The sequence below is a fragment of the Neolamprologus multifasciatus genome, chromosome 23 (genome assembly GCF_963576455.1).
Source record: "Neolamprologus multifasciatus chromosome 23, fNeoMul1.2, whole genome shotgun sequence".
Lineage (NCBI taxonomy): Eukaryota > Metazoa > Chordata > Actinopteri > Cichliformes > Cichlidae > Neolamprologus > Neolamprologus multifasciatus.
This window is the reverse complement of record NC_140460.1, coordinates 31,624,471-31,637,914: the sequence shown is the minus strand read 5'-3', so window position 1 is coordinate 31,637,914 and position 13,444 is coordinate 31,624,471. Positions and strand designations below refer to the sequence as shown.

The following is a 13,444-nucleotide window of genomic DNA, read 5'->3' as shown; positions in this document are numbered from 1 at the left end:
TAGCAATAAGGAAACACCCAACTTCAGCCTGGAAACCCCAAATTATCAGAAACCTCCAGACTTTAAAGAGACATGGCTGTGTGATGAGCCCATTTAGAGGGCAACAACATTCTTATTTGGTGGAGGTGATAGCTGCTCGGCATCACGTACTACAGCAAATGCAAGCATATTGCTGTTTACATCATATATACTGTGTTTAAATATTCATCCATCTTCTTCTGCTTATCCAATTCAGGTTCGGGGGTTAACATTATTAATCTAATCCCATGCACATCTATGGACTGTGGGAGGAAGGCGGAGGACCTGGAGAGAACATGCAAACTCTGCATAAAAAGGCTCCATCCGAGGCCTCATGCATATTCATGCACACCTTGCATGAATATGCATGAGCTTGCACGTCCCTGTTTAGCAACAGTATCTGGGGTATGATGAGGTAGATTCAGTCTTAGAAGCTGAAGATTTAATTCCTTAACATAAAAAAAAAAAAAATCTACTAGTATTTTTTTGACTTGCAAATTTGCAAATGATTGTTTTTCTCTGAATATCACCCCACTTCTCACAGCTCCATGTGTTTGGCTTCCTGCTCATTTTTCTTCATTTTCTCTCTCTTTAAATAACAAATACAATGAAAAACGACAAGATACAATACAAGCATTGCATCACAGTGCAGCCTCCTTATCAGTGTGTAAACACAAACAGCCTTAGGAGGCTGGGGTATCAGATACAAGATACTAACAAGTACAACAAAGATCCTGCACAGTTCTCGATGCCAGCTGAATCTACGGGTTATAAATAGACAAAAAAAAAGAAACAGAAAAAAAAAAGAGCTGTGCTTTTACCTTGCTGTTCTGGAGCAGTCGTGTGAGATGCTCAAAACAGTTACTGTTGAGGAAGATGGCTTGTAGTACTGGCCTGTCTGAACACAGGAACATGTCCCTGATAGTGTCTGAAAGGCAGCAGGAGAAATCAACACAGAGGGGCAAAGACGAAGAGAAGCACAGTGAGACAAATAAAAAAGGAGTAGAGAGATGAATGATGACAGAATGTAAACACAGTTAGATTAGCTCGGCTTCCATCTTTGAAAATTATCCTTAAACAAAATGCAGCAGCTGATAACTAATTTAAAATTGTCTTCAAAATGACGAAAGACACACTTTTGTGGATTAAGATCATACCTAGCATGTTTACTTGCAGGGCCACAAATCTGCTCTCCCAGTGTCGGCCCAGTGTTGGCACTCGGCCCTTGGCTTGCTGCTGCTGCTGCTGGGCAGCCACGACAGCTGCTGGGTCCGAGTTGAGCAGCTTAAAGTAGTTTTCCAGCACTGAGGCGATTTCCACCTGCCGCTGGTCTGAGCTGGAGGCCAGGAGCCGCTGGACCACCTCCCGCAGGCAGCCCAACGTCAGCAGTGCTTTACGGTCCGGGGCCTCACTATCCCAGTCCTCGCCTTCCTCTGAGGAGCAGCTACCCATGGAGCAGTCAGCCAGGACCCGCATCAACACTTCCATGGTGGCTGGAGAAATTGCAAGGAGAGCGTTCCTCTGCCGGGGTTGCAGTGGTGGAGGGAGGGAAACAATGTGAGTTAGTCAAAGCAAGTCAGTCGAGATCAGAGAGAATTGAAAGCGCCGTCCTAGAGTGCGGGAAAGCGGCAAGATAAACAACAATACCACTGAAAAATAAAGAATACAATAGCAACTCATGCACTGCATTCAAGATGAAGAGTGCTCATTTAAACATCAATGCTGTATTCCTTTACTGGTGATCAACCAATCAGATAAAGCAGAGAAATAAAAGAAACCATAAACCAAAAGTCACTCCTTCGTATCCACAACATAGTCTGAGACAGTTAACAAGAAGCAGTTCTACTTAGTACTACTACTAATAATAATAATGATGAATGGCATCTCAAAGCACTCTATCACTACATCTATGGCCAGCAAGCCCAGCTCATTTAAGCTGAAGCTTACCTGATCTCCAGCAACTACTGCTCCAAACAGGTGTAGCAGGCAACATTTCAGACTCTCCTTTAGATGCTCGCTCTCCTGGAAGCATTCTGTAAGGAGGGCAAACATGTAAATACACAAGTGTGGCTTTCCTCAACTTCCACCTCACAAGTAAACACTGCATGAATTCATATGCAGAAACAGCAAATTCTCATATTTTTTATGAAAGGAGGGTCAACGAAATCGGCAAAGCAAATAAGACAGGACCTTAACTATCACACATGCCACACACACACACGCACACGCACACACACACGCACGCACGCACGCGGTAATAATTTTAGTTTTACAGCGGTCCCAGTCACCCATTAACTCATCTGTCAACACATCCAGCTGGGGAAAAGAAATCTGACATTTGGGCTCCGTGATGTCTACCTCCTTCATCCCATACATTTCAAAACAATTCAATTTAGTTTCCTGAATAACACTAATTACAATCCTACAAATTTAGACATAATATACAAACATGCTTAATGAAAGGAACAGTACTCTCACAGACTTGCTGCTTGCCCACAACCCAAAGCACACAAGCAGGAAAAGAAGTGGACACACATGGTTTGTCTGGTTGAGCCTTGGCTGTTATCTTTTGTGATAAACCACAGCAGCCACACATTTAACACAGGACAGAAAGGAGTATTTGTTTAAAAGGGCCCCCAGCAGCGCTGAAGTGGCTTGACAGATACTATTCACTATCTGCTCATCTCCACGAATGGTAAACAGAAAAAAATGCACAAAGAACAGATTCACCAGGACCCAGAGAGGAAAGAGGGGGAGGCGGTGGGAGAGAGTGATGGCGTGGGAGCTCTTAGAAGAGATGATAGGGGAGGACAGAGGAGAGCAGAGCTTATGGTCTGTAATCAGAACAATAGTGGGATGTACTGAGAACTGCTTCTACATCCTTACTTGAAGAGGACTCTGAAGAAGGACCGTATACACATTTAAAAATAAGCGCACACAGTGTCACACTGTAAAGTTCAGAGCAGCTGAAAGTTCTGCACAATTGATTCGTATACCTCTAAAAAACACTCTGGTACATTGAAGGGAGTGGGAGTGAGGGCTCGAGTGAAAAGCAAGACACTTACGGTAAAAGAAAGGAACAAATTCAACAGTGAGGGGAGCTGCTTTGTACTTCTGCCTGCTCCGCTCTACCGTACCCATTTGCTGCTCCCTGGAAGGAACAAAAACAGCACACTGAGGAACAGTTCCTGTTCATTTTCAGTACAACTCAATTTTATTTCTATAGTGCCAAAAATCACAACAGCAGCCTCTTCAGGGTGCTTTACATTGTAGGGTAAAGACTAGGGGTGGGTTTTGATTATCGATTTATCGATTAAAATCGATTCTGGCTTGGATAACGTGATATTGATTCATTAAATTCCTGAATTGATTTTTAAATATAAATTTATTTTGCCCGAAACACCAGAATTTCTACAATCACAAAACAGTAAATCAGAGCAGGTACACGGATTCTGCACAAAAACACGGACTCAACGCATCCGAATCAGTGAGATGTCGCCTTTCTCACCCGACGGCACGTACGTGGACACGGACACGCTGTCGGGGCTGAAAGCCGACAGCTCACTGATTTTGAAGCGTCGGCGGGCGCTTTGTGTGTACGTGTTTACTTACGTGTTTACATTTTGTGCTAGATTCTGAAGCTGCAGGTTTTATCTCTCTCCAAACAATATTTACTGAACCAGCAGCCAAAAAACGATCCAAACTTCGCTTCACATAAACATCGTCACAAATTTCCTCTGACTTTTGCTATTTTGCTTCCACCATGATAAAAAAAAAAAAATCACACTTCATGTAGAGCTCTCTCTCAGGCTACGTCCACACGTACCCAGGTATTTTTGAAAACGCAGATTTTTCTATGCGTTTGCACCTTTCGTCCACACATAAACGGCGTTTTTGGTCACTGAAAACAGAGATTTTTAAAAACTCCGGCCAGGGTGGATATTTTTGAAAACTCAGTTTTTGCATTTACGTGTGGACGAGAAAAACGGAGAAAACGCAGAAAACGCAGCGTCAAAGGTGTGCGCCTTTTTTGACGTCACACTGTGTGCCACGTTATTGTTTCGGTGAAATGAATTTCTACAATACTATAACTGTTAATTGTTCTCTCTGCAGTGTTTAAATGCTTTACATATACACACACAGTTACTGTCCCTCCACACATACGACTCGGTTCTGCTTCTATGCCCCAGCTTTGTTTACTTTTTCCCACCGAGGCTTCTAGACTTCTGATTGGCCAACATTTCTGCACGGTTAGGAATATATCGCCACCTGTTGCTTTGGCATGTTCCTAGCAGCGTTTTCCTTCATTTCTGCCTTTACGTGTGGACGGGATTATTTTTTAAAACGAAAATGGAAAATCTCTGTTTTCAAAAATACCCGTGTACGTGTGGACGTAGCCTCTCCCTCTCTCTCTAAATCGATAGTCAAAACCCACCCCTACTTATTACCCACCAGTCTATGGTGTTGGCCTCTGGGTTTTTTTGGGTTTTTTTGTTACTTCCGACAAGAAAGCCTCATGCTGTTCAATACTGAACAAATTTAAACTTTTTAAAATTATGCAAAATTGCAAAATGCTTAGCTGTGTCTCTAATCAAACCTCTGTAACTTTGCTCTGCTTCACTTCATTTTTGATCTACTGCGCAACATTTTAAGGTCATCTGCTATAAAACCCAGACCAGGAAAACCGCCTTCATGTTTTTCTGTGTTTTATCCTTATTTACTTTGACACAAAGGTATCTGCTGTGATGCTTACACCTTTGATAAAGTCTCACAAGTGTCAGCTTTCTTTTTATAGATATAAAAACATAAATATGTACTGATAAGTGATCAGAATTATAATATTTCTGACTGTCTGAGGCAAAATTCCCGGATTTAAATCGAATCGAATCATGGATCAAATCAATTCGGGACCTTGTGAATCGGAATCAAATTGATGCTAGAAATCAGTGACGATATCCAGCCCTAGTAAAGACCCGACTATAACACAGAGAAAACCCATGGCCCATTGTCATGGCTGGTTGGGGGATGATGGACCCGAACTGAGCAGATTACCTAATCAAGGCAAAGTTAACCTTCCTTGCTGCGTTACCATGGCAACTACAGAACCCACAGTTTTATATAAATTATTATCTGAATGACACACCTAGGAGGAAACAGACCAATGAGGAGTAAACTTCTTCTTAAGCTATCCAGAGAGCACCTTCAGTAGGTTTGTATGTATTATCAGATATTAAAAGGTACATTTTAAAATAAAATCCCATCATTGCATATTTTGTAAATAACGCCTTCAGGAAATTACTTCTTTGCCATTTCTGCTGTTGGTGTTACAGGATGGGGACAAACTAACCCTCATCCCCTTTGCAGTTCTAGGAGTGAAAACTGCAGTCTGACTTTTGAAAATAAGAAAAATAATCTAAAGCAGTTTTATGTAAAGCAAAATAGTTTGTTTCAACATAAAGTTTAGTCTTTAGCTTTAAAAAGTTTCCAGTCCTAGCTTTGCAAACCCAGATACGTGCTTATGCAAAAAAATTATATTTATGGTTCTAGCAATGTCCACTTGTGCAAGGAACACAAATCTGATGAAAAAAATTAAATAAAAGACAAACAATGTGTGTTAGGATGTTTTACCAACAGTCTGATGACTGGTAATGGAAAAAAATGACTACCAGTAATAAGATATGAGGTGTTATCAGCCACAAGAATGGGAAAAGAGACTGTGAGACTAGGCACACCTACATGTGCAGTGAGCATTTGCCACCAAGTCAAAAATCCAAAGTGCAGCAGCTTGCTAGCACATAGCTGCTAAACACGGGGTGTTAAATTTCACTGTCAAGAATTATTTTAACTCCTTTTAGCCAAATAAAAACAGTCTGTTACTCAGAAGCTGGCCGCGTTCCCCTCAGGTGTGATTGTCAGTAAACCTAGATGTCGTTACCCGCACGTTCGATGCCTCCAGTTGTGGTATGGATCGTAGAGGCTCTCGCAGAATGCCAGTGCATGACGGACAAACTCCTCCGCCTGACTCTGGTCCGCCATCTCCTTCTCTTTGGTCTTACTCTTCAGCTGGAATAGAAAGAGCCACATTACATGCTGCACATACTATTCAGTCTCAGTGAGACTTTCTCTGTTTACTCAATACAGTCAGCTGTGTGTAATAGTTAACCCAAATTTCTGTTACTGGGAGTAGGAAGCCAAGTAAAAGCTATTAGTCATTTCTGCTCAGTTATTTCTGTTTTAAGAATTTTTTTTCATCTTTTACAAATTCAAACAGGGAAAAAGAAGGGAAAATGCTTTTTTTAAGTAACAAGGGGAGAATCTCAGTGCATGGTTGGAGGATTGTGACCCACTCTTGCAGAATGTTTGTGTGTGTGTTTTTTTTGTTTGGGATTTTTTGGTAAAGGTTTTTGAGGATGATCAGTTTGCATAAATGGGAAGACCAAAAGGTCAGGCTTCTTTTTGAACAGTGAATCATGCACAGCTACTCTTTTTAGTCCAAAAATGAAAGTACAGAGGTGGATATTACAGCAGTTGGTCACCTTTAACTGAATCCATTCTTTCATCCAATACTGAAATCTTTTCCACCTACCCCAACAGGATAAACCAAAACCATGATCCATCCTCCTCTGTGCTCAAGCATTTGAGAGTTGTTCTTTTCATTGAAATAAAGGTCTCCTCCCCCACCCCCCAATATACCACAGCAGATTTTTTCCATCAGTCTAAAATATTTGCTGGTGAGATGCATCAGGCTATATTGACGGTGATTTTTTTTTTTTTTTTTTTTGGGGGGGGGGGGGGGGGGGTAAGAATTAGAGATGGACCGATCCGATATTACGTTTCGGTCTGTGGTTCAGGGGGTTGGGCAGCTCATCTTGTAACCGGAAAGTTGCCGGTTCGATCCCCAGCTCTGTCTGTCTTGGTTGTTGTGGCCTTGGGCAAGACACTTCACCTCCCGCCTACTGGTGATGGCCAGAGGTGTGATATGGCAGCCTCACTTCTGTCAGTCTTCCCCAGAGCAGCTGTGGCTACAACTGTAGCTTGCCTCCACCAGTGTGTGAATGTGAGGGTCTCGAAAAGCTCGAGCAATCCATTATTATTATTATTACTGACCTAAATTACTGGATCGGATCGGAGAGAAATAAAAAATGCAATCCGATCCATTAAATATCACAAAAGCACCTCAGAAAACTTGCGACATGGTGTAACTCAGCTCATAACCTTAGCACATTGGAACAGTGTGCATCACGTGATAGAGCGGCTGTGGCATGTGGGACCTGTCGGCGATCTGGTTGAGCATTTGGAGCCTCGCTACCAACCCGGCATTTCATCTCCGAGAAAGTTATCGCAGAGAGGAGTAAAGCAAGTGTGTAAGTTCATCTCTGAATGTTTGTCCCACGTTAAGCTTAAACCCGATATATGGAGCGACTGCCTCTTCTCTCTCTCCCTCCCTCTCCTGTCGCTACTTCAGTCGTGAAACTGATCAATGATCAGCTGATCGGCTTTTCTGTCGCGACTCCCGTCTCTCTTGTTCGTTTATCGCTCACTTTGCACCAGAAAGAGGAAACCAGCGGCTGAACAACAGCAGCACATTTAAGCTTGATAAGCTGTTGTTAGAATTTATTTAATATTACTTTCTACACCAGGATCCTTTTCTACGCAGCTGACGGCTGGTAACTGTGCAGCAAAGTTTTGCCAGGGGGGCTGATAGGGCATTAACAGGGAAAAGGGGGGGTACAAAGAAACACTTTTCTTTCTTATTCTCATTTAAAATGTCGAGCTTTTAATAAATAATTATCTGAATCTTAAATCCAAAGTTTTAATCTGATGTAAAATGTATAGTCCATTACTGTATAGAGGAACTATTAAGTCTAATATACCCTAGTAAGCTATAGTACTTTTGGGAAGATACAATCAGTGCAGTCTGCAATTCTGTTGAAGAAAGATTTTGAATCTATTTATAATAATAGATAATAATCTAGAAGATTGTGCACTGTCTTTCTCTAGAACTACTAGAACTACTACTAACTACTACAATGACTGCAAAGACAAAAAAAAATAAAGCAAATTTAAAAAAAATTTCCACCATTTGAAAAAAATAGAATTGGTGCATTTTTTATGGAATTGTCTGTCAAACAGTATCAGTGGGTGACATTACAATGGCTACATTCATGTTTTACATATGCTGTATGTTTATAACTGACATTCTCTGGACTTTTAAACCCATCACATCAGCTCACCAATGTCTCAAACGTTGGTCAAACAAAACAGAGCTCACATTTTTTGCATTGTCCTTCCTTTCCTTTCCTTTTTCAGTATAAAACAGTTTAAAGCTAAATAAATGCAATAATCTTAAATTGTGTTAAGGAATGTTTCATCTTTAAGTCTATGACATTTTGGAGATGGGTTCATATTCTGCTAAATTAATATCAAAAAGCATGCATATTAGATTTGAACTTCTAAACATTGAGCTTATTTTTCACTCTAAAATAATACATTCTTCAAGACCACAGGACACAGAAATATGTGCAAAAGAAAAAGGGAGGAGTCAGACCTGCTGAATATAAAGTGTTGTCATGGTGATGATGTGATTGATGTAGGAGCAAGTACCAATCTCCTCCACATTGGATAGGTTCCTTTCGTAAACATCGAATCATGGACACACAAACACACAAGACAAGTCAACTGTTAACTTCTCCATCACTTACTTTGGAACACCTACTTCATTAGAGTGAAATTTCATCTCAGCAACTTTACAGCATGTGTATGTTTAACATCCTGACCTGCAGATGATGATGAGGAACTTGAGCAGCAGCAGTGCTAGGTTTTGCTGCTCGGGCTCCAGGCCGTCAGAGGCTTTTTGGACACACTGCAGTAACTGGTGGCGCAAAACCTGCAGGATGTTGTCTGGGAGGAGCGTCAACACCGGGGGAACCTCTTCTGGTCTGTAGACACAGAAGCATCGCAAGCACATAGCTGGATGAAAAGGAATGTCGACTCCATGTTTGTGTACCAGGATCAGCAGATTATCAAAGCACCATCTGCTCTCACCGCGTCGTACACATGCCTGGTGCATTCAGGCATTCATTACTAGAGAAAAAATTGCATGACTGCTGCACTCTGTTCATATATGCGAGAGAGAATCCCATGGTAGGGAAGCAGATGTGACAGCTGCAGAGGAAGGGAATGAGATGAAAGGAGGATGGGGGAGAAGACAAATGGAGGGAAGAGAGGACAAAGTCGCAAGGAGGAAGAAGAACATGACATCATTCAAAGGACGAAAAAAGCAAATAACAGGCTGGCAGAAAAAAACCTTAGCCAATTAGACTGAAACACCCATATTCGGCCATCCTACTCCACCCAATCCTGTGGCTCTGCTTTGCTCATAAAATGTGACTGACTTCATAAGGCTTCATCTGAGGTTCATGCGATCACAAGTGGCAGAACAGCACAGCCACAGTGTTAACTAAGCTGCTCTAAAATCCTAGATACACGCTCTCCAATGATGAGTGGGTGTCTCTCACTTAACTGATTTGTGTCGGCATGGTGCTTTTGATGCAGAGCATCACCTGCAACAAAATTAAACCACTCTGCACAAAAGCATCTGTTGTGGCCATGCTATTTCAGGCTGCACTGTGGAAAGCTCCACGGTGTGTGGTCATGATGTGGATGACATACAAGAGGAGGTAGCTCTGAACCCGCTCCTTACAACTGAGTAGATTGCACTGGTGTATTATTAAGTAAGTGTAATTAGGGTGAAATGTTAAAGACAGAGATGGTGGAAGGTTACTGTGCAAGGCTGAACAGCAGCAGAGCAACAAATCTGTTCCAGTTGAGCAAGGAAGAGAAACTAGTTTGAAAGGAATCTGAGAAACTGAACAGCTGACTGTCTTAGCAAAAATAAACATTAACAGAAAAAAACCCAAACCCCCTTCCAAATTTAAAAAACAAAACAAAAATACTGTGCAAAAGTCTAGAGCCACCCTTCTATGTATTTTCTAAGGGGCCAGACTTTCTTCTACTTTTAAAAATTATCTTCTGTAGGTCACTTAACATCAAGTATCTACAAGAATAATTCAAACCTAAAAAACAGACACCTAACTCAAGGGATGCACTGGTGTTATGTCTACACATAACAGCAAAGAACTGATTTTAATTTAAATTTATTATTTATTTATTTTAATCATTAGAAGTTAGAAGAAGGTAGTTTGGCAGATATAAAATAATACTTTTCCACCAACGAGGTGAGTTTTTGGCTAAGAGCTATTAGCCATAAAATTGGCAAATCTCACCATGTCTGAATGTCCAGTCCTTAAGAAATAGGAACGAGGAGTAATTGTCAAGGCTAAAAAAACAAGAAAGCAGAGTGCAAAGAAACTGCAGCTCCTGGTCTCTTGAGGTTCACTCCAAAAGCGAGTCAAACCTGAGAGAGCAAGAAAAATTATTCCAACCCTTTAAACTATTTAAACTTGAAACAAACCACCACCATCCCAAACTGCTCTCACATTACTGTGAATAGTTGTGACAGACTTGTGACCAGCCAGCTTTTACTGGCATGGTTTACATCAGACCTTGTTTTTTGACAGCTGTCTCCGTCTCTGTCTTTGCGTGTTTCTCTTGTTTGCACAGTTCTGTCTAATCTTGTAGCTGATAGTAGCACATTCTCCTTCTATTTCTGTGGTTACGGATGGCTACCAAACCTTCAAGCAGAAGAAGCACTTTAAAACCTAACAGGCAAACTAAAAAAATAAGGAAAATCTTATTTTATAAGAGAAAAATATTCACATCAACTATTTCCACTTTGTATAGCTACACAACTATTCAAATATTAAGCTTGTGCAACACCCACTTAGTTTAGTGTTTACTCATTTACTCGCTAAGTAGGCTAGGTAGCATTGCCTAAACAGTTAGCATATTAGCATCTCGTTTGAATACGATTTAAATAAAACCCAAACCAAAACATAGCAGCAACCAAAATACCAAACTTGAGGCTTCGGTAGTAGTGCACGTACCAAAAGGGAATAACACAAATTGTGTTGGCAATCTACTTTGAAATAATTTGCTGAAAAATTAAAACACCGTTAGCTAATAATGGTGCACATGCTAGAAATAAGAGCGTAAATTGCCATCCTATTAAAATATTCCTCATCAAGAAGACAAGTCATTGTCAGTGTTTTCTCCTGCCAAACCAGTGGGGTTTGGTTAAAGAATAAGAATGGGTTATTCAGTGTAAATGCTAATTCCGGTTTTACGACCATTATATATGTTATACTGAAAGAAAGCTTCAGGCACTCAGCATTGCAATTTGCCACAGTTTACCTTGAAGGTGTCTTTTCAAAGTCTACATCGAGACATCGCTCGTAGGAGCTGATGAAAATCTCCAGCCATAGCTTCAAGTAGTCTGGATCCCTCTGAGAAAAGAACAGAAGGGTACAGAGAGGAAACAGTATTTTTAGTTACCTTTGTAGACAAATGTGTCATACTTAGAATAAATAAATGGCTGACAGCGGACAGACTGTAATTTGATTGAATTTATTGTTGTGTGGTGTATGTGTGAGACATTAATGACTTTTCTGTGTGGAACTTCAGGAAGCAGTTGCTGGTAAATGTGAGGTCGACATCGGATTTCTGACTTTTGGAATACCTTTGAATCCTGGCACCTCATGCATCGCTTCGTAGTCCTTTCAATGTTCCCCAACAGACATGTACGCATTTTGTCCTTTCCATACATACATGATTGCTTACCCACACACAACACATGATGCTTACGCTGAACTGCCCCCTGACCTCCTAACTGTACCTCAAAATTGTTTCGCGGTTCCACTCTTCCTCACTGTCCAGTGAATGGTCCTCACAGGGATAGGTAACACGCAAACATGTGTATGCTTATATTGGGGGGGGGGGGGGGGGGGGGGTCACCATTCTAGTCTGACATTTCATTCTATACTCAGCTGATGTACAAATCTAAACGATTGTGGAATTCCTATAAAATATTTGTATATGAAATTTAGATATTTAATTTTACTTCTGCAAAGTTACATCAAGATTGGTCTTCTCATGTAGGAGGAACTAGACAGATACATAAAATCTTTATAATATGACAACTGCCCTTAGAAAAATAGTCCAAAGACATAATGTAGCATGATGATATTTCAATTGAAACATGGATAAAAAAGGATATTAATCTCACGCAGATTTGGTTGTTGAACTAGAGCACTGATGCTGGGGAGGACTAGCTGTTAGCCTCTATGTTTACCTATGCTGTTAGACAAGCAGAAGGAGAATGATCTCAAGAATAAAACTAAGCTGATTTCAGTTTAAGCACACTACCACACTTCCTCTATGCTTATGTGCACATCAGATTTAGCTAATCACCCCACATCATTTAGGATTGAGTAAATATTTCCCAGTGCCTTTTCTATATTTGGCTCTGGTTATATTAGAAGCAAGAAAAACACATACATACACTACTGGTCAAAAAGTTTTAGAACACACCAGTTTTTCCATATTTTACATGAAAATCATCCAGTTTAAAATCTCATTGCACTCTGAAATGAAAGCATTGTACAAATAAGCAATTGGAGTTAAAAATAAATAAATCAAGCAATCAATTCATAGACCAAAATGTATTCTGTATTGTGTATTGTGGGGTGGCTGTAGCTCAGGAGGTAGAGCAGGTCACCTACTGATCGGAAGGTTGGTGGTTCGATCCCAGGCTCCTCCAGTCTGCATGCCAAGTATCCTTGGGCAAGATACTAACCCCAAGTTGCTCTCCGATGCGTCCATCGGAGTATGAATGTGTGTGAATGTAGTTAGAAAAAGCACTAAGTATAGATAAAGGGCTTGTGAGAATGGGTGTGACTGGGTGAATGTGGCATGTTGTATAGAGCGCTTTGAGTACTCCGGGAGAGTAGAAAAGCGCTATATAAGAATCAGTCCATTTACCATTCAGTCCATTCTAAACTTTTGACTAATCAAAGTAGCGACCTTTGGCAGATATAATAGCTGAACACACCAGTGGCTTTCACTCTACAACAGAGATCAAATATTCTTCAGAAAGTTCTTCCCATATCTGTTGCAGAGGTTCCCATAAATGTAGCACTTGTAGGTTGCTTTGCTTCGACTCTTCTGTCCAGTTCATCCCAAACCAGCTCGATGGGGTCACTCCATGTTTTCAAGCTTACCATCGTGTTCTTTTTTCCTGAGGTAGTTCTGGCATAGCTTGACTTGTGCATGCATACCAGAGGGTATTGCATGGCACTGCAGAATGCTTGTGATAGCCCTTTTGGTTCAGAATGTATTTGAATATAATGTTTCCTGTTTTATATCCATGTGGGCAACATTTGATGTATTTACCTTAATGTGGTTCATCTATTCTTTTTTATGGGTGCTGAAAATATGCGTCATGTTGCTGTCAAAAAGGACAGTAGTG

General features: G+C 40.8%; 1 protein-coding gene across 4 annotated transcripts in view; it reads right to left on the bottom strand.

Moving 5' to 3' along the window:
- Positions 1-13,444, bottom strand: part of nbeal1 (neurobeachin-like 1) — a 57,896-nt gene that overhangs the window by 32,895 nt on the left and 11,557 nt on the right. For all 4 annotated transcript variants that reach the window (XM_085152413.1, XM_085152416.1, XM_085152412.1 and 1 more), the window contains exons 3-10: positions 11,332-11,423; positions 8,796-8,957; positions 8,567-8,648; positions 5,954-6,081; positions 3,084-3,169; positions 1,966-2,051; positions 1,176-1,539; positions 840-946 (exon numbers count right to left, since the gene is read on the bottom strand). In XM_085152413.1, coding sequence (XP_085008539.1) covers positions 840-946; positions 1,176-1,539; positions 1,966-2,051; positions 3,084-3,169; positions 5,954-6,081; positions 8,567-8,648; positions 8,796-8,957; positions 11,332-11,423 — 1,107 coding nt within the window. The remainder of the gene's footprint in view (positions 1-839; positions 947-1,175; positions 1,540-1,965; positions 2,052-3,083; positions 3,170-5,953; positions 6,082-8,566; positions 8,649-8,795; positions 8,958-11,331; positions 11,424-13,444) is intronic.